Raw genomic sequence first — 21513 nt, forward strand, 5'->3', positions numbered from 1 at the left:
AGATCTGGATTTGGTATCCAGTTTTTCTTCTGAATAATCCAACTAAAATCCAAATGTGAACGGCGCATCAAACATAGTACAACTCATCCATCACATTCAAAACCAATAAATAAATAAATAAAACAAATCGTTGGGCCATTCCAACATTTCTTAAAATTGGAGGCAGTTCAAATGATTTTTCCCAAGGTGGAGGGCGAAACACCGAATTAAGAGAAAAAATAGTTGGGAAAAAGTGACATTTGCGCAGAATAAAGGATTCAGTATTTAAGAAGGTGTCGGAATGAAACCCAAATTCGGTCCAAATGAAATGCGTATGAAATCCGGGCGAAATGATATTGGAATTCCGCGTCTCTCTCTCTCTCTGATCTTTAGTCGCTGCTTCGGCCCTCGATCGTCGGAAAGACGCCCGTGTCGGTGGTTTTCCGGCTAAATTCCGCCCTTCCCCGGCGGCATTGCGGTGGCTGTGGCCGGAAAATAATCGAGGCATGGTCCCTCTCTTCGCTTGTTACGGCATTCCTCCGCTGATTGTGGTGCATTCTTCTCCTTTCTTGAGGTTTAGGGTTTAGGTCTAGGGTTTCGCTTCTGGACGTACTGTGATGCCGTGTTTCTCTTCTAACTAGCTTCTTTTTCTGCTGTTGCTGCTGTAATCTTGCTTTGAGTTGCTTATTTATGCTTTTGGTTAGGATTTCGTTTTGTTTCTTTCGTCTGCTTGTGTTTCTCTTCTGTGATTTGGACGTGTCTAGAGAGATCAGGGTTTCCTGAGGGATCTGAGTGGGAGTGAGTGAGCATCTTTACGTGGAGTGTATCGTTGTTGTTGTTGATGCTTGTCTGTCGACGGGTGCGTTCGGAGGAAATTGGATTTCTGATGAATCTGAACGGGTGTGAGTGAGGGGTCGCGGGTTGAGTAGGGAGTTGTTGCTTCTTTTTCTCGACGGGATGAATATGGAGGAATTTGGGGTTTCTGAAGCATCTGAGTGAGGAGGATTAAGTGTTTTCGGGTAGAGTTAGAGGATAGTTGGCTGTGGTGTCTGTTGGGGGAGAAGAGGGAGAGAAAGGTGTTCATTTTGATGGATGAAATGGAGGAGGCACGTGCGGATCTGATCCAACGACTCCAATCTCCATTCGGGATTTCGTCTTCTTCCATCCAGAAGCAGCAGTCCGGCAAAATCGAACTCTTGCAGTCGACTAATTCTCAAATCCGAGCTCCAGGGCGTCATTTCCAAAGTCTTAGTCCGGAGAACAAGCGCGTCGGCATCCCCCCATCCCACCCTCATTTTCCCCTGACATCTCCTGTCCCGGTCTCTTCCCGTTCTCCCAGTTCACAGCCTTCTCAGGTCCATTTTTCTGGTTCAGGCCCGGTCCCCTCACATTCACGCTCGTTGTCCCAGCCGGCATTCTTCTCCCTGGACTCGTTGCCCCCATTGAGCCCATCACCCTATCGGGACTCATCTTCTTCTTCGCTATCAGACCCGATCTCCGTTGATGTCTCCATGGAGGAAAGAGATGTTGGTGGTCAACCGCAGAGCATGTCGCCCCATCCTTTTGCTCGTGGCAGTCCAGCTCGTGCCCCTGACTCCCTTCCTCCCCGTAAAGCCCACAGGCGGTCCCATAGCGAAATTCCCTTTGCTTTCGCAGGAGGATCACTTCCCTCACCAAGCTTTGTTCAGCAGAACTTCCTTGACCGATCTGCTTCTTTGAAGGAGAATTTTGGGCCTAAAATCAAGCAAGAACTTGATTGGGCCACCAATCAAAATATTGAAGAGATGGGTGAGAGAAAATCCGAAGGAGAGGTTGCAGATGATCTGTTCTCAGCTTATATGAATTTGGATACAGTGGAGGCTTTGAACAGCAGTGGAGTTTCAGACAAGCAGGGTTCTGAAAATCATGATGATTTGGATAGTGGAACCAGTGGTACCAAAGCAAATTGCATGAAAGATGACATCATTGACAGCAGTGATAATGATGCTGAGAGCAGTGTTAATGAAACCAGCAATGGCCTACAAGGTGCAAATCCTTCTCTCTTGCTAGAGAAAGAGAAAAGAGAGGGAAACAAACGGAACACTGATGCTACTCCCCATACTGGCACTTCTCGTCACTGCAGAAGTATTTCAATGGATAGCTTCATGGGAAGGATGCCAAATTTCTGTGAAGATGGTCCTAAATTGCCTCCATCACCAGGGAATGGTGGACTTCGACATTCTCGCAGCAACTCCATGGATGGATCAGCTCCTTTCAGCTTGGAGTTTGGGAATGGAGAATTTAGCAGTGATGAACTAAAGAAGATCATGGCCAGTGAAAAACTTGCAGAGATTGCAATGACAGATCCCAAACGTGCTAAAAGGTGCTCTATAATTGTGTTTTATGTTTCACATACATTTTTATGCATTGATAATTTTTTCCCTTTGATGTTTCTCATTAAGCACACCGTGCTTGATGCTAGATTGTAAAAAGTGTATTTGATTCTGCTGTTAAGGCAAAGAATCATTAACTGCACTATCTATTCCCAGACCTGTTTAAGTTCCATGCAGTGTTGAGCATAAAGATTTATATTTGGTTTTTGTATAACTTTAGATAGCGTTGTATTTGTGAATAACATGATGGTAATATGTTATATTTATTTTGTTGATGTAAAATTGTGCTTCAGGATATTGGCTAATCGGCAGTCAGCTGCTCGTTCAAAGGAACGGAAAATGCGTTATATTTCAGAATTGGAGCACAAGGTACAGACTTTGCAGACAGAAGCCACCACGTTATCTGCACAGTTGACATTGCTACAGGTGAGCGCTTCTATATTGCTCAGACATAACATTGTGGCATTCTTGTACCAGCTGTGTCTTAATTGTTTGTTATCAAAATGTTCCTTTTCCTTGCAGAGGGATTCTTCTGGGCTTACAAGCCAAAACAATGAGCTAAAGTTTCGTCTTCAAGCTATGGAACAGCAAGCACAGCTAAGAGATGGTAACTTGGAGAATTTTTGCATTCTATATGCATTGATTGTGGTATTTATGGATTGATTTTATATGCTTACAACTGAGAATGAGACGTGGCAACTGAAATGAACCTGATGTTTGATCTAGCTGTCTTTCAATGTATACTTTTGGAAACTGGAAAGAGCATTACACTGTTTATAAGCATGGTATCTTCAGAGGTGACGGTCGGCATTTGATTTTCAGTGAATGCTGTTTCTTTATTAGCACAAGAATTTTCTTAATCTTAGACAAAGTTTTTCATCTCAAGTTAGAAGTACACTGGAAAATCACTTGAGCAGTCAAGGAATGCTGAGACAGTAAGCTTGTTTCAATACAACCTGTTTTGGAAATCTTTTTTAAGGCTTGTTGAATGATTTTCTTAGAATGTTTGCATTTTCTGAAATGTGGAGAGTGCGGTTGAGAATTCCTTTCTAATAACTGATGCTCAGTGGGTACCATTCATGTCAATATGATGGTGGTCCAACTTTCCTAAAAGTATGCTGTTAACACACATAAAGAAACACATATGCACTAAATTCACATTAAAATATGTTTTTGTTATAATTATTACTTTCCACTTTGAGATAGAAAGAACATAAAGTCTCTGTTTGATGTGTACATGAATTTCCTGATCAAATACTGTTTTTGGTCTTTTAAAGCTGCTAGATGCTGTTATACAGAAAAGGGTTTAATGCTATTTTACATGTTCTTCTTAACATAGTCACAAATGTTATTGATAATTTGAATTTATTGCACTAAATTCACAACATTTGAAAATTTGCAATAAATTCAATTTGAGCTTTGTTTCCAATACATTGCAATTAGAATTGTATTTTTATTCTTTTTAAATATTTTCTATATTTTTTTTGCTTTTTTATCCTTTAATTTACCAAGATTTTCTGATATTTTCCAAAAAAGAAAATTTTTAAACTTTACATGATTTTCCCTGCTGGCAAAATCTTGAGAACTAGATGTGTGACTGAGTTTATGATGTCTCATATGAATTTTTTGGACTAAACTGTTAATTTGGCCGGTGTTTCCAATTTCATATATATATATATATATATATATATATATATATATATATATATATATATATATATATATATATATATATATATATATATATATATATATATATATATATATATATATATATATATATATATATATATATATATGGGGTACCGTCCAACCAAAGGAAGGTCCAAAATCTACAACCAACGACGATCGGACGACTCTCCTTCTCTAATGCCTGAGCATCTCATCGGTCGGACCTCATATATTTGTTCTTTATAATTTATTTAGTAAGAAATATGCATTACACAAAGACTTTATGACATAAAGACATGTTTTTGAAAACTTGAAAAATTGACTGCTCACAATGCATTTAAAACTTTACAATACAAAGTATTGTGGGCAGTTGATTTTTAGCGCTTTCAAAAATGCATCTAAACATTGAAAATTTATAATCCGAAACATGTCGCTCACTAAATGAATGATAAAAATCTAATATGTAAAGTCTGATCGAAGAAAAGCTTGATCGTTAGAGAAGGAACACCGTCGATTATCATCAGTTGTAGATTTTGGACCTTCCTTTGGTTGGATGGTCCCCCTTCCCTGTATATATATATATATATATATATATATATATATATATATATATATATATATATATATATATATATATATATATATATATATTACAGTCGTCTTAGCAAAAGTGCACTTTTTATTTTTGTTTTTTTTGTCACATCTAACACCATAGATGTGATCTACATGTTTTATTTAGTGGTAACCGGCTTTTGGATCCCCGGAATCTGACTTGTACACAGGTTTTCCGGCAATCCAAAAATCAACATCTATGAATGTATCAATTTTTTCTGACTCATAAAAACATGTTTTCCCGTACAAAAAAAACATGATCCAAGAGTCAATTCCTACTAAATTGAGCAAGCTGAACACGTGAGGTTAGATTGAGTCAAAACAACTCACATCATGATATTCCAACTCGATTGTAAGTACAACTGCTTGTAGCAAATAAATAAATAAATGATATATATATATTTATATATATATAAAGAATATATTTATTGTTATTATTCAATGTTGGCTATGTGAGGGAGAAAGTAATGTTCTAACTGCAAAAGGGTTCCCTGTAACTTCTTGTCTTACCTCCAAACGACAGTTTACTGGTTTTCCTCTCTGCATCTGGTATAGCTACAGCTGCACATGAAATGACCCAACCCATGACTAGGCTGTTCTTGATACACCCTCTTGCAGGCTCCCACCTATTTTTGTAAACCTGGTTGTTCAAGTTCAACTCAGTTAATGTTTATTTGTAAAGAAAAATTAGCAAAGGTGTAGGGAACTGGATCCTTGTCCTCCAGAAATGGGGACTGAGTGGCATACCAGTGGTGCAACTCTTTTTTTCCTTGTGGGATCCTGAATGATGCATAAAAATGATATATGTGCTTTGGATTTGACAATTGTGCCAAGGTGATCTAATCGCATGCAAGCTTAGCTGGCAAAATCTATTCAAATGAGCTTGACACTGGATTGATATCTCTAGACACCATGATTAAATTTGTATGTGGGAGGATGGAACTTACTTGGATTCACGTGAGATCCTTCTTGAAAAACATAGGGGACGCTGTTACAAGCTCCGACCGTCCTTCGCCTTGTGAGAAGGTAAAGTCGAATTATGTTTTTTGAATCCTCGTAGCTTGAATCGTTTCGTCGGGGATTGCAATATGCAAAACAAACATAAAATTGTGTATAAGTACCTAATGAAAGATTAAATAAGATTGAAATAACTTAATTAGGAATTTGGGAAAAATACCTTTTTTGAACGCATGGGTTTGTTTTATCGTTTAGGCTCGTTCTTCTGTCTGTAGTAAATGTGATCGTTCTTCAAAGGTTTTTTTGGACAACGTGTTGGCAGGACTAATCTAGACGTGTTCTTGCAGAACTAGCACATAGGTATGCAAATTCCATATTTTTCTGATGTCTCATGGTATAGGGGTAGGTCTCTATTTATAGATTTGAATACACTCATCTAGAAGAGTTATGCTCGTGCAAAGATTCATCCAAGAAGAGTCCTTTCATCTTGGAAAATGTACCAGGGTGGTTGGAAGGAGATAAGGATAAGCTTGGACTTATCCGCTTATGTTCGGTACATCGAACGACAATCTGGTTGTGTTGTTCCCCTATCGAACAACACTCGTATTCTGCTGTCTACCGTAGACGACCAAACTGTTTTGCTGTCCATCACTGGATGACTAAATTTGTTTTGTTGTCCAGTGGCGGGGTGGTCGATTTTTATACATGCATACTTGAGAAAAATATTAGAGATTGGGCATTACAAAAATTTTGGTGTCTACTCGTGCCCCTCTATGTTATTAATCAATGTGAATCAGTTTATGACAAAGTACACTCAAAACGCGCAACACCATGTCGTCGGGACTGGATGCGGTCCTGTCAAACGAGGTTGGGATATTGTCTGAAAGAAAACAGGATTGTCGAGACCGTGATAGGTCTCACTGAATGAGGTTGGTGCCAACATCCAAAGAAAATGAGGGGTTGGATTATTGGGACCGTTATGGGTCTCACCGAGTGAGGTCGGATTAGTTCGAAGACAACTTGGTTGCCAAGATCATTTGGTGGTCTTGCCGAGCGAGGTCGGTGCCAACGTTAGAAAGTAAACCAGGTTTTCGGGACCGTCTGTGCTCTCGCCGAGTGAGGCCAGGCTGGTTTGATATGTGTGTATATATATATATATAAAATGTTCGGCGTCAGGCAAAGATAGCACAAGAGAAACGTGACTCCCTTTCATACCTTTTAACCCTGTTTTGATTTTTTGATGCCTTTATAATGACTTTCTTTTGAAAATTCGTAGAGGCGAGCGCTAGGAGTCCTATACCTCTGGTGGGTTCATGGATAAAATGAAGTTGCCCCAGTAAGATGATCAATATAGACACGAGATTTCTTACCACAATGAGGGGATTTCTATATATTTCTTAGACTTCAAATCTCTATATCTAGATTCTTTGATGCATGCAATGATAAGGATTTATGCATTTATAACAAAGTTGGTAACCTATGATGGCCATGAATGATTGATCATATAGGGTCAAGAATTTGTCTTTTTTTTCAAAAATTATAACCTCCTTACAAGTTGATTCATGCATGTGAGATTCCTACACTTTAGACTTTTATCTTCTCAGGTTGGTCTAAGATAGCGATACTTAGATTCATTGAAAATTTTCTCCTCTAATTTCACCTTCGTTTCTTAAGAGACGAGTTACAGGAATGCAAGATTAAGTCTCAAACATTTTTGCTAGGTCCAATGGTCCTCACTAAGGCTTGAACTTTGAAGGAATAGGCTCAAGTACAGATTCTACCTCTAGGTAAGTCCCTTTCTAGCCTCGGCTTTTATCTGCATGGGGTTTATTCCTTACTTTTGCTATCCCTAGAACTGAGATTCGGCAATCATAGGTTTCATGACTACCAAATGCAGGAGGGATGCCACTATCTATCAAACCTCTGTCTCTAAGAACACCTGACCAGAGTCTGCCTCCTTGTCATAAGTACCGGAGGTAAGTATTGGCTTTCTTCCCTCACACACTTTTGTTTTCAATCACTATCCCGAAGGTTGTTTCATAATTGGAGTTTGCCACCAAGCCATGGTCTGAGGGGTAAGTATTATCTTAAATGCCCTGCTATGTTTTGTGCATGCTTTTTTAATATTTTTCTATTGAGATAGAAGGAAAGGCCTTTCTGGGGACCGACCTATGAGGTAGATCAGCATCGAAGGTATTCACCACCCTACTCTTTTCCTGGAGAGTTGGTTACCTAGGTGATTTTCCAAAGGCCTTACATTTATGCATTGATAATAATTTTTTGCCCCTATAATTCATCCTTATGTACTCATGGGCTGGAATTATTGGATTAAAATCCTTTAGCCTCACTCTATCACTTCCTTATCTTCTCCTAAGAATTAGATGTCTAATGTGAAAGACTCTCAGGTGCAAGGATCTACGTGAGAGAATGACTATTTTTTATGAGAGCAAGATCTGATTTGGGGGAAGATCCCTGATCTTTAATGATTAATGCAATGATATGCCTAACATTATGATGAAGTTCTATTATCTTTTCTTATGCCTATGGGAGTCAAGGTAAACTGGACTGCCAAGACCATTGTGGGTCTTGTCGAACGAGGTCGGATCAGTTCATGATGATTGGGGCGTGAAGATTGTTTGTGGTCTCGTTGAACGAGGTCAGGCCAGTGTCCAAGGGTAAAATGGGCTTTCAAGATCACTTGGGTCTCGTCGAACGAGGTTGAGCTAGTGTAGGATGTGTATGCTTGGCTGCTGGAGGTTTCTTCTTGTCTAAGGAATTTAAACTTTAAATGAATGTCCTATCTTTGGGTTATAGATAGGTTCAAACTACTTTAACACACCCCAACATGATTTTGTTTTTTAAAAGGCATCATTGAGAATGTTCTGAAAATAGAAGCTTCCTTGGCCTCGTCAACATGAATAATATATTCCTGCAAAGAGGGGATATCTTGAAAGAAGAAAATATTTTTGAATTTTTTCAATTTTTTGGATTTTGAGAATTTTTCTATTTTTGGGGGATTTTTGGTTTTTTAAGTTTTTTGGATTTTTTAAAAACTATTTATAGAGTCTAGGTCTTAGAGACTTACTTGGGTCATGGGATGGTAATTCATGTTGAAGATCCTCCTCCGAACCATTGTAGATCTGCCCTGTCCTGTTATAATCTTATTTTGATCCTGATGACCCTTTTTAGACGGAGAGATGAGAGAGTCCAAGTTGCCTTAAAGCTTTTTTGTCCCAGGCTGGGTCCTCGTGGGGAGAGAGTTTGTCTCGTGTTTTCTGATGTGGGCCTTTTTTGGAAGTGGCCCTTCAAAACCTAAGCGAGTTTTTCTTTTTTAGCTTTCGGCTTGAGCCCTTTGTGTTCGAGACCTTGCGTTCTCCTTCTTGGTATAGCTAGAATGACCTTGAACCTTTTGGGGAATGAAAACTGTACATGAAAGTCATCATTTTCTGTGATGGACTTCGAGAGAGGAACTTTGGTGTGATTGTTAACGGGTGGATCCAAATCAACTAGGTGTATCTGATTGGCTTCCCATGAAACTCCTCTTCCTTGGACCCTCTGTTCTCCTTGATAGCATATTTTTACTGCAGATGAGGGCTCGTGGAATGCAGATTGTTGTGTTGTCAGTCGACTCTTGTCTTGTACTGTTCCATGTGAACCAGTTCTTAGTCGTTTCACACGCCCGAGCCGCTGTGGTATGATCGTTGTTGTTGGTCTCCAGCTATTTTGTGTTCAAAAGCAGTTCTCCGTTGTCTATGTTGTCTTGAATAATGTGCTTTAAGATGGAGCAGTCCTCGGTGTCGTACCCCACAATTCTGTGATATCGGCAGTACTTAGTTTGGTTGTTCCCTTTCATCTGTAGTGGGTTAGACATTCGGGTAACCTAGTAAGTCGTCATGTAGCAACAAATCCATAACCTGTGATTGAGATTGCTCGAACTTGGCGAGCGTTCTGTCCCTGGTCTACTTAGGATTGCCCCTTATCTGTTCTCATTCTACTTCTTCGAGGCCTTCTGGTTACCGTCCTTATGCCTCTTCTTGCTGAAGTTCTGTCCTGAGGCCCTTACGGCATTGACCTAGCCCTTGGACAGGTCTGACTTCCTATTAGATGTTATTCTCTTTACTGTTCTTCAGGAACCCGTTGTATACTCCTCTTTTTATGCGTATTTTGAAGGTTGAAGCCATCTTGATGAGTTCAACATATGTTTCAACCTGAGCCATGCTGCTGAGGCTTCGTAGAGGTTGAGAAAAATTGTCCATCAGAATGACCAGTACATATGAAAATTCGCGTTAGGCTCTTTTATCATGCTAGTCGTAGACCACCATTGATTTATGAATTCGTTGGGGCCCTCCTCTTTTTGCTTGAGATCCTACAACTGGCTTGTGGTAGGAAGGGTCTCCACGTTGAATTTGACTGCTTGATCATCTGCTTGAAATTTCTGATGTTTTGGAGGTTTTGGGTGGCAAACGATTTCAAGGCCTCTTATTTCAAGCTTCGAGGGAACCAATTGATCAGTCTCTTGTCATTGTTTCGATATTTAGCCATACTAATGAACAAGGACAAGTGAGTTCTTGGGTCCCCTTTCCCACACGACTATTGGAACTTGGAAGGTGTATCATCGTCGTCCTCATACCCATTAGGCAAAAGGTCGTGCATGAAATATTCTCTCCTGTACATATCCATATATCTCATCCTTGACGTTAAGTTCTAGACCATGTCTTCCAGTGATCTGATTTTTCTGTCTGATTCAAACGACATGCTTTGGACTGGACAGGTCGGCCTAGATCTATGGACTCTCCTCACTGACTGTACTCTTCTCGTGGCTCTGGAGTCTGACTGTTTTTTCTCCTGGCCTCTCTATCTGATCGAGCCCTCTTACATTCGGATTCCTGGGTTCTTCGGGCTCTTCTTTCAGCTCATGCCTACTCCCGTCCCAACTGTTCTTGTATCTGTCTCATCTCTTTCATTTTCTCCATATTCCTTCTAGTTTGTGCTAGCACATTGTCTTTCTTGGATCGAACTTTGAAATGCGAGATCCTAGGGGGTTCTTCCCCTGGTAAGCTCACTTGTGCTAGAGTTATCTGTCTCGTAACCTGCGTAAGAGACTTTACGAGATTGATGGGGGTGTCATTCTTCAGACCCAGCTTTGAAATGTGAGGTCTTGTAGACTCGTCTTTTGGTAGACTTGTTCTTGCCAGAACTACTCGTCTTGTAACACGTGTGAGGGACTTTACGAGATTGGTGAGGGCATTGATGTGAGCTGGACTCAGTAAGCATCAGGGCTTTTTTCCTTTTTTGATCATCCATAGACTCATCAAGAGCGTTCGTGTAAGTCCTTTCGTCCGGATTCTCATCGAATATGATGTTTAGCATTATATAAGATAGCATCCCGTAAGTAGGATTTTTTAGAGGTGGTTCCTCTGGGATGGATTGATTTTATGTTGGTGGGCTTTAGAACGGGTATGCATTATAGCCCAAACAAGTGTTCACATAAGCCCAAACAATTAACGGGAGATTTCAAAAATACTTGGATACCCTAGAACAGTTTTATCTTCGAGGTCTCTTCGGGTTTGAGGGTTTTTGTCTCCTTTCTGGGTCCACGCCGATATACCCTAGCTAACAGGTGAAGGGTACTAGTATGGAAAATCTGGCTCCAATGGTATCACAACTGATATGCCCCGCTAACAACTGAAAAGTACTATTGGTGGGATCTAAAGATACAAATGATCATAGAAAATAGATGGGCCCTTTCCTGAGAGAGGAGGAGATAAAACGAGAAGCACACAATCAATCAAACAATGTTTCACACAAAGCCCTGACTTGTCGGAGGTTGTATTTTCTTATTTTCTACGTCACAATGCACTTTCTTCGGCAAGGGTTTTTAGAATATGTGATTTACCTGGCCCTAAATTGGATGCATGCAACTAATGCAAACAACTTGTTCGTAGGCAAGGGCAAATTTAACGGACAAAGAAGTCAAAATAAAGTCGCGGACAAGGGGGGTCTACGGACGGCATAACCTGCAGATTCGAGGATCTGTCAATGGCAGAGTCTACAGACGGCCAAACATAGTCGGACGACGTTGTCTGGTAGAAAATGGCCAAACGTACATACACAAGGTTCTGAGAAACGTCTAAAGGTTACCAAACAACACTATCAGAGGACGGTGTTGTCTGGAAAACCTGTCGACAAGCGATGCCGGACGGCGAAATCTGGACGACTAAAAGCGGTTGGATGGCAAAAAGTGGTGGACGACCAAAGCTTAGATGTTTCTACGAGCAGTGGCCCACAGACGGTGTTGTCACTGGACGGCCAAACCTGTGGTTTTGCAAAAATGCAGTTCTGCGAGCAGTGGCCAACGGATGGCACCGTCATTGACAACCAAAACATAACGGACGACAAAACAGGAATTGTCGTCCGAACAAAAAACTTAAAAATCAAAATTTTCAAAACTTTTCTGTGATGCAAATCTAGCTACAAAAAATCAAGAAAAGATACGACGTCCCATCACGGTCACCAAAAACTATTGATGATTAAATTTGTACGTGGGAGGATGGAACTTGGATTTGTGTGAGATCCTTCTTTAAAAATGTAGGGAATACCGTTACAAGCTTTGATCATCCTTTGCCTTGCGGGAAGGTAAAGACGAAACAGGTTTTTTTCAATCCTCGTAGCTTGAAACGCTATGTCGTGGATTGTAATAGGAAAATAAACATAAAATTGTGTATAAGTACCTAATCAATGATTAAATAAGATTGAAATAACTAGATTAGGGATCTGGGGAAAATACCTTTTTTGAACACGGGGGATTCATTTTATCGTTTAAGGTCATTCTTTTGCCCGTAGTAGATTTGATCGTTCTTCAAAGGTTTCTTGGATAGCGTGTTAACAAGACTGATGTAGACATGTTCTTACTAAGCCAGCACATAGGTATGCAAATTCCAGATTTTTCAAATGTCTCAGGGTATAGGGGTAGGTCCCTATTCATAGATTTGAATGCACTCGTCTAGAAGAGGTCTTCCCTTGCAAAGATTCATCTAAGAAGAGTCTTCCCGTCGTGGGAAATGTATCAGAACGGTTGGAAGGATATAAGGATAAGCTTGGACTTATCCGCATATGTTTGGTACATCAAACGGCGATTTGGTTGTGCCGTCTCCCTGTCGGATGGCACTCGTGTTTTGCCGTCCATAGCGGACGTTCAAATTGTTCTGCCGTCCAGTGGCGGGCTGTTCAATTTTTGTACCTGCACAATTGGGAAAAACATTGGAGATTGGCCATCATAAAAATTGTCTACAAGATCATATTGTTGACCTCACAAAAATATCAACCTGAGAACTGAGCCACTTGTGGGTGGTTTGACTTGTTTCAAGTTGTCTTTAATCTTTATAACTTACAACCATGATGATGAGGTAACTGGCCTTGGCTTTGAGTTATAATATCCCACGGATTCATGCCATACTTTGGGTTGAACATCATTTGCAGTGGGTGTTGTCATTCTTGCAAGGGAGGCCTGTCCATTCTTATTCTATGATATAACAGTTGAGTTTCACTAACTGGTTCACTAAAATTCTCAGTGGCATTCTTGTGATAATTATGTGAATGCTAATTTGCTTGACTGCTTTTAACTGACTATTTCATTGTTACTGATTTCAATATCTGCAGCAACTTGATGTTGATGTTTCTAATGAAGCCTTGTTTTGCAAAACACCTTTGTATCTTCACTCTTCCACAACCACCTATGTTATTTCTTTATGGTTTCAGTGCATCTTACTTACGAGAAAACATGCAGCTTTGAACGAAGCACTAACTGAGGAGGTTCGGCGCCTGAAATTGGCTACCGCACAGTTGGGAGATGCACAGGCTGCACAATTGCAGATTAATTCTCAGTTATTCCAGTTACATCAACAAACCAATCAGGTACCTGTTTATCAGATGCAACAACAACAGCAACAGCAGAATTCCACAAATACCGCTGGTCAGAAACACAATGCAAGTCCAAGGGAAGGAAACTAATAGTTTCATTTATATATAGCGTTGTCTCAGCTGCTGTTGTTCCAAGGTTTATCAAAAGTGATTCTGTGGCAACGAGCAGTATGGCATTTACAACTCTCCTAACATTTTATCTGAATGAAGGTCTCCTTTTTTAAAGGGTTTGTATATGGTTTGGTTGTTGCTGTTTTTTGTTGAGTCTGAGTTTGCGATCATTGTGGTCAATGGCTATAGAATACCCTAGATGATTATTTATATACTTTGGTTGTTTTTGTGGTAATTTTTTCTTAGATTTTTTTGTAATTCCAGTCTTCAGAAGACGATTCAGTGTATACTAATGATGTAACACCTGTTTTATTTCTTCTGTGCTATGCTGTTAAACCAAGGTGACATTTAATGATATTCGTTGAAGTATGTCTATTTAATTGAGATGGTTGTATGTGGTTTCTTAAGTGATATGTATAAATTTGTGTCTGGTCTAAATGTGTAATGTTTATGACGTATATGTGAAAGACTTGAGGGTTCTGTGCGAATGGAATTGGTGGGTTGTGGCGAAGAGACGTCTTGCTACTTAATACAATTCCATAGTTTTGTTCAATTACACTCCTCAATTATCAGACTCTAATTTAAGATACATCTTTGGACGAATTTGGAATTATTGGTTAGTCTGTGAACTGTTTAAAATTATAGAAAAGGCCTCTGAAACTGGAATATTACATTTTTAATGTGTTTTTCTGTTTGCAAGATTTCAACTTGATGCACGTACGCATACTTGTGCCAACACAAAATTATGACCATTCTTTTTTTCAATCTGATTTCATTGTCAGGCAATAAATTATCCATTCCATTATCTTCCTGTGTGCAAGATGTTTTCTGCTTGTAGCCTTGTACTATAGATTATGATAAGGTTTAAACTATGTCTGCTTGCATAGTTCTTCCATTATATGTTGTGCACTTGATACAAGACAATTTCTACTTGCATGGTTACATTTTATTATATCTGGTAGCATAGATCTTCCATTATATGATCTTGTGCACTTGATACAAGACAATTTCTACTTGCATGGTTACATTTTACTATATTAAACCTATTGACATAGGCTGTACGCGATGTCTTTAGCATGGTTTTGCTTACCTACCCTATGGGCAATTTATATACTTGCCCGACGCATATTCGTACTACATCTGTTATTTTGTGTCACTCCTTGTTTTTTGATTTCTAGAATTTTCTTTTCCTCAGAATGTATTGTGTTGTTGTCAATGTCAACATGAGCTTTACTCCATGATCTTCATGGCCAAATGATGCTTAGGCTCATGTATTCTTGTTTCTTCTATGTTGGTCCACTTCAGCTCCGCTCCTGAATCCGAAAAATACAAGGGCCACCAGGGTTGGCCTTTGGCAGTTGTGTAATCACACTGGAATCCACTGCACCAAGATAGCTGATGAAAATATCACCACATCGAATCGAACCAATTGGCCTGCTTCATATCTGGATCTTCTCTGAACCTCGATCTTCTCTTCAAGCTTGATATGAACATAACACATTCTCTAGCAGTCTTGCATAGTGATCATGTCGCTCCTATCACCTGAGTTCCTCATTGTTTGGCTCAATGCATCTGCTCTTTCAGCCAGCCTTTTGACAGGAATTTAGATGCATTGTCGAGAAAATTAGCAGTTTGGTATTGACAATCAGGGATAATCTTGGGTAATCTTAGTAGTATTTGCTAACATAAGGGGTGCTGATATATCAAAAAAAAGTTATTCATTCAAATACATATTGGGTGCCGAGTATAAGAAAAATGGTTTCTATGGTCAATGAGGCCTTGTGACTCAATAACTCTTTTTGTGTATCTCCAGGAGATGAGGAAATTCACAGGCTAATGGTTCTGGATATGAGCTCTAAACCAGTTTGTGGGATGAGACACAAGAGGAGCCTGGAGTGGCCCATACCATTCTGCAAAATTCTGGGAAATATGAAATATCTATAAGTAACCAAGGCTCAAGAATTTTGAGTCATGTAACTTCTTTTGATGTGCCTGAATTGCTGGCATACACTGATGAGTAGATCTTGGACTGGGCTTTGCTGTGAAGTTTCATGCCACAAATTTGGTACCAATGAGTAAAATCTTACATGATCATTTCACTGTTCTGTAGATTGGGCCATTGATATGGGTTTATTGGTTTATTTATGAGGTAACATGCTTTTAGATCAATGAGTTTGAATACTACGTATGTTTTTGGAGGCGTATGTTACTCAGCAGGGGGAGACAAGGGGCTTTCGCACGAAAGCCTCTTTTGGGCTAAAGTTGTTTCCAAGGGAGGGAGGTGCCCGTTTAAGTTATGGACCCCACACCCAGCTTTCTGCTGGGGTGTTTGTTTCAGCCAAATGGGGAAACAGTGCCCCTTTGGCTTCGCCCCTTTCTTATGAAAGAGGGATGAAACAAACTCCCTCTTGCATAAAGGCATAAATGAATGGTTTAGGTATAGGCATTGGTACTCGATACACCCTAATACACCCTAGCGTATCGCATATCAGGGGTACCAATACCAGATACTGGTACTGAACTCGTCTCTGGAACCATATACTGAAGTACCAAATGTTTAACTCGTCTCAATTACTTGAGAAACACATACCATCTTATATATAAGCACGTTTTTATTACATTATAAAATGAGTATAAAGTTTGTTTCTATTTGCATTTTTTCCTAAGAAAGACACTATTTTTATTAAGAGTAATAAATATTATAATTTGTGAAAAACTATTCTACAATGTACAATATTGATTGATTTACATATAATGTCTAACCATTTTAATTTATAGGTGTCTTTATAAAAATATATACTTTGTATTAACTTTTGAGAAACATGTACCAATTCTTTTAGAAACTGTATCAATGTATATTAGAAACCCTAATTTATATTTTTTGGAAACATTTCAATGTAAGTTTCAAACAAAAACATACCTAAAACATTTTAAGCCCTCACATACTGACACCAATACTAATATCCGTACCCGTTTTTGGCAACTATGGGTTTAGGTTGCATTATATTGCAACTGTCAAAAAATGAGTATTCATGTTTAAGTGGTATGTGAAGCATGATTGATAATAAATTGTTGTTATTGATATGCACATTTCACATCATAGAATCATCCATACATCAATTGGGGGATTGATTGTTTACTTTCAAAAAGGCGTCTTTAATAGGGCAGTCATGTGGTTACTTTCAAGCAGGGGTTAGGCAGACCCTACCAGAGTGGCAGAGGGGTTCGAACCTGGGCCTTCAGATTGTCAGAGGACCCCGCTTACCACATGGCATACCACCTCGGTGGTACTCATGTGGTTACTTATAAAAACTTGCTTTGAGCTGAAAAATCTCATGCAAAAGAGGGCTTTGTAAAAAGCTACCTGTCGGTGATTTTGGAAGAACAGCTTTATTAATCAAAATAAAGTTGATTGAACGTGTTTAGCTGCAAGGTATGGTCATTTTTGCTGTTGAATGATAATCCTTTTTGTTGATAACCAATTTGGTGTGCACACGTGTGTGTGTGTGTGTGCGCTCTCCTACATGCTCCAACTTTATTTTTAGCTCTTTGCCCATGGGATTTGAATCAGAGACCCCTCAGTAAATAAAACCACGTATTGGTTGATATGAACTTTAATAGCAAGAAAAAATCTCACATGAAAAGAAATATTTGCCTATAAGAAGTTTTGATATGATTACTTTTCTAAACGAAAAAAATCCACTTATTTGTATACTATGAGAAAAATAGAATGAAAAATGGGGAGGGGGGGCGATCAGCCTACATTCGGCAGGGGATGGCGGTGTGGACGAGGCCGGCACCATGAAGCGGCGACGGTTGGCTGGAGAGAGGGAAGGACGATGAGGGGGCGGTCAGCAAACACGAACGTAGAAGCAGACGTCATTCAGTCGGGTGGGATTGGTGGAGGAGGACGTGATCGGGTGTTTGACGGAGGAGAACGTGGTGGGGATGGGGCATCGGGGAAGGTGTACAGGACGAGGATGATTTTAAATTTGGATTTGTCTTGACCAGGCTCATATCCAATCTATTTGCATCGCTAATTGGAGCAAATGAGGCTCAGGACTAGACATGATAACTTGATCTAGCCCATGAACGTATATATGTATGAGTAATGAGTTGGTGCTCCGGGAGCACCAACTCAAAATCATTGTTGTAAGTTGCATCTTTTCAATCAGACCTTATAGATGCACTTAACATAGTTTATTTGATAGTAATAATATTTTGGATCATGTTTTTTGGACATAAAAACAAGATTTTTTAAGTCATGAAGTTTTGGTACTTTGTTAGTTGTTGATTTTTTAAGATAATAAAAAACGTGCATGTATGTCATAGTTACATGATCCAAAACTTGTTTTTCACTAAATAGATCATATTTGTAGTCTGATAAAAAAATGCTCAAAATCTTTGAAAATTTGAAGTTTTTATTAGATGAGAGTAGGTGCTCGGGGTGCCGGACTCAAAGTAGTAGCTGCCTACCAACGGGGCCTCCGCTTGTGTGGTAGGTGCAGCTAGTGCACGCCACCTTGTGTTAGGACGTTGCAGGTTCAAAACCCAATGGTAGTTGTATGACTGATTTGCTTTAAAAAAAAAAAAAAGGTAGTAGCTGCCTGACTACCGTTGTGCCTCACAAAAACAGACGCACGCGTATCCTGGGCATAAAACATCTTTAGCGGCACTTTTGGTCATGAAAAATGCGCGCATCCTGGGTATAAAATGCCTCTGGGTGCCTCATGCAAAGTGGTAGCTGCCTGACTACCGTAGGTGCTTATTTTTCTAGTTTATTCTATCCCATAAGGCACTTTTGGAAGCGAGAAAAACTCTCATAGGAAAAGAAAGTTTTGCCTATGAGAGTTTTTTATACGAGAAGTTTTCCAAAAAAAAAATTCCACTTGTTTTTGCAGCATGAGAAAAACAGAGTGAGAAAATAGTCGGAGTGCTTGCCGGAGGTGAGATGGGTGGTGGTGATGGTGGTGGGTGGTGGTGAGATGGATGGTGGTGGTGGTGGTGGTGGTGGTGGTGGTGGTGGGATGTGGTGAGATGATTGGTGGGGAGTGTAAAAATAAATGTTCTCTTTGTAGGAAACATTCCTCTACCCGCTCACTTAGCGGAATGTTTTCTATCAAAAAGTGCACATTTTAGAAAAACTGTCTCTAGTTTGGAAGGGTCAAAAAATTCATACGAATTTTCTATTTTACATCACTTTTCCTATATTTCTCTTCCAAATGTGCCCTTAGAATGAAGGGACGATGTGATATTTTGTGGAGAATAAAAGACAAAAAAACTATAAAGAAACACCACACGACAAAGATATACATGGTTCGGCATATACAACCTATCCACAAGGAAGAGGAACTCATCTTATTAAGAGGTACTCATACACCTGCAACAAGACACCCACAGCATATACATACAAGAGTTTAAAAACAGGTTTCCTTCTCTAAAATATGATAAAAGAAGCAACCCAACAACCGAATCTATGTCAGCCTTATCAAGGTAACTGAATGCCACTAGATAAGGAAAGATCCAGAAACTACCTACCGTGATGGTAGGTCTTCTCAACAGAGCAACTGCAGGTTCATATCCAAAGATAGATATGCTTAACACTTCCCCTCAAGTTGAGAGGCGTGAAGATTCACAATTCCTAACTTGGACATTGTACTAAGCAATTTTTTTTGTCACTGGTCTAGTGAGAATATCTGCATATTGATCTTTACTTCTGACAAACGGCATTACAATTTCTTTGTTTTGAACTTTATCACGGACAAAATGGCAATTGATTTTGATATGCTTGGTCCTTTCGTGAAAAGCTGAATTGGCTGCTATATGTATCGCCGGCTGATTAGCACAAAAGAGTTTCATGGGGTTATCTTATTTCAACCCCATTTCCGTAAGGAGTGCATTTAGCCATGTGAGTTCACACGCTGCATTGGCCATGACCCTGTACTCAGCCTCGGCATTGGATCTTGAGACAACCTTCTATTTTTTGCTTTTCCATGAAACCAGATTTCCCCCAATCATTATACAAAAACTAATAGTGGATTTTCTGTCAGACGCACTCCCTGCACAATCGGCATCTGCATACCCTTCAATAGTAGTGCTGCCATTTCTTTTCAACCACAAACCACGTCCCAGCACCTCTTTTAAATACCCAAGTATTTGATTTACAACCTGATGATAAGCTGGCTGAGGAGCATGCATGTATTTACTTACCTCACTAACGTCATATGTGATGTCTGATCTAGTGACAGTCAAGTATATGAGTTTTCCCATGATTTGTTGATATATCTTTATGTCTTCAACTTCTCCTTGGTCCACCATTTCTAGCTTGTGATTGACTTCAATAGGCGTCACAACTGGTTTGACTCTGAGTTTTTCGATATTTTTCAAAAGATCTAAAGTGTATTTTCTTTGAGAAAGATATAACCTTCTTTTTGAATGACTTATCTCTATTCCAAGAAAGTATTTTAACCTTCCCAAGTCTTTGATGTAAATTGATGTAGATATTTCTTCATTTTTTCAATCATGGAGGCATCACTTTCTGTAATAACAATATCGTCAACATACACGAGTACTAGAGAGATTTGGTTAGTGGATCTACATGTAAAGAGGGAATTGTTTGACACACTCCTTTCATATCCAAACTCTAATAGAGTTGAGTTTAGTTTTGAGTACCAAGCTCGAGGAGACTGTTTAAGTCCATAGATAGACTTTTTTAGCTTGCAAACAAGCTCACCTTGTTTATTATATCCAAGCCCTTGTGGTGTCATCATATAAACCTCTTCTTGGAGATCTCCTTGAAGAAAAGCATTTTTCACGTCCAACTGAAATAATTCTCACTTCAGATTGCAAGCAATTGAGAGTAGAGTTCTAAGTGCGGTCATCTTGGCAACAGGGGCCAACGTCTTTGTATAATCGATTCCCTCGGTTTGAGAAAACCCCCGAGCAACAAGATGAGCCTTGTGTCTGTCCAACGAGCCATCACTTCTGAATTTCAATCTAAACACCCACTTACAATTGATCGGTTTCTTTTCTGGTGGAAGGGAAACAATATCCCATATTTCATTTTTAATTAAAGCATTTAACTCATCTTCAATAGCTTTTCTCCACTCTGGGTCTTGATAAGCTTGCTCAAAGGTTTCAGGTTCAATCATATTTGACAAGTATGTAAGAAAATTTGTATGTTCACAAGAAAAATTGTCATACTTAGCGTGAGATTCAATGGGATATTTGACAGAACTATACATCACATAGTCTTTCAGTCTAGTGGAAGGTTCTTGTATCCTTTCTGACCGTCGAAGAGGGACCATGTTGTTGTTTTCATTCTTCCCGATATTGTCTTCTTTATTAGTAAACTCAATATTTTGAGTCTGAGTTTCATCTTGAAGAGGTATACACTTGGCTTGAGGAGTTATATTTGGGAGAGGTAATTGATCATTGTTGGTAGTTTCGTACTCCTCCTGATCAACAACAGTGTTGAACTAGATTTGAGATTCAACAAATCTTACATCACGAGAAATAAATATTCTTTTTGAAATTTTATCATAGCAAAAATAGCCCTTTTGTTGGGGAATAACCCAAAAAAGCACACTTGATGGCCCGAGTTTGTAGTTTATTTCTATGTTTTGATGACCTCCTGATGCAGAGCAGGATGGACCCAGGTCCATATAGCCTGACCTAGGCAGCGGACCAAATTCACATGAAGGGATTGAGGATCTGATCCAGCACATGGTACCGAAACGTGGGGACGTGGCACCCCTGCGTACCTACTCCAGATAAGCACAAGGCACGCTGACCCAGATCCAGCAGGAAGATGGCCCGGATCCCATCTCGGGTCCATGACTGGACCCGAGACCCGGGATCCTCAGCCGACTTTATAAAACCCTCTCCTAGG

At 39.6% G+C, this 21513-nt stretch overlaps 1 protein-coding gene across 2 annotated transcripts; it reads left to right on the forward strand.

Moving 5' to 3' along the window:
* The first annotated feature begins 346 nt into the window (after window positions 1-346).
* On the forward strand, window positions 347-14002 carry LOC149818089 (bZIP transcription factor 29-like). Of its 2 annotated transcripts, none has more exons than XM_089984985.1 (4): window positions 347-2341; window positions 2645-2777; window positions 2874-2958; window positions 13378-14002. In XM_089984985.1, the coding sequence occupies exons 1-4, from the start codon at window positions 1068-1070 to the stop codon at window positions 13599-13601; spliced, it is 1716 nt and encodes a 571-aa protein (XP_089841111.1). In that variant the 5' UTR covers window positions 347-1067; the 3' UTR covers window positions 13602-14002. The 2 variants fall into 2 exon arrangements, with proteins under 2 accessions (XP_089841111.1, XP_089841112.1); XM_089984986.1 differs by lacking the exon at window positions 13378-14002 and adding an exon at window positions 7313-7357.
* Window positions 14003-21513: the final 7511 nt, after the last annotated feature.

Source organism: Nuphar pumila, chromosome 13, assembly GCF_984573655.1.
Source record: "Nuphar pumila chromosome 13, dmNupPumi1.hap1.1, whole genome shotgun sequence".
In the NCBI taxonomy this organism is placed as follows: Eukaryota; Viridiplantae; Streptophyta; class Magnoliopsida; order Nymphaeales; family Nymphaeaceae; genus Nuphar; species Nuphar pumila.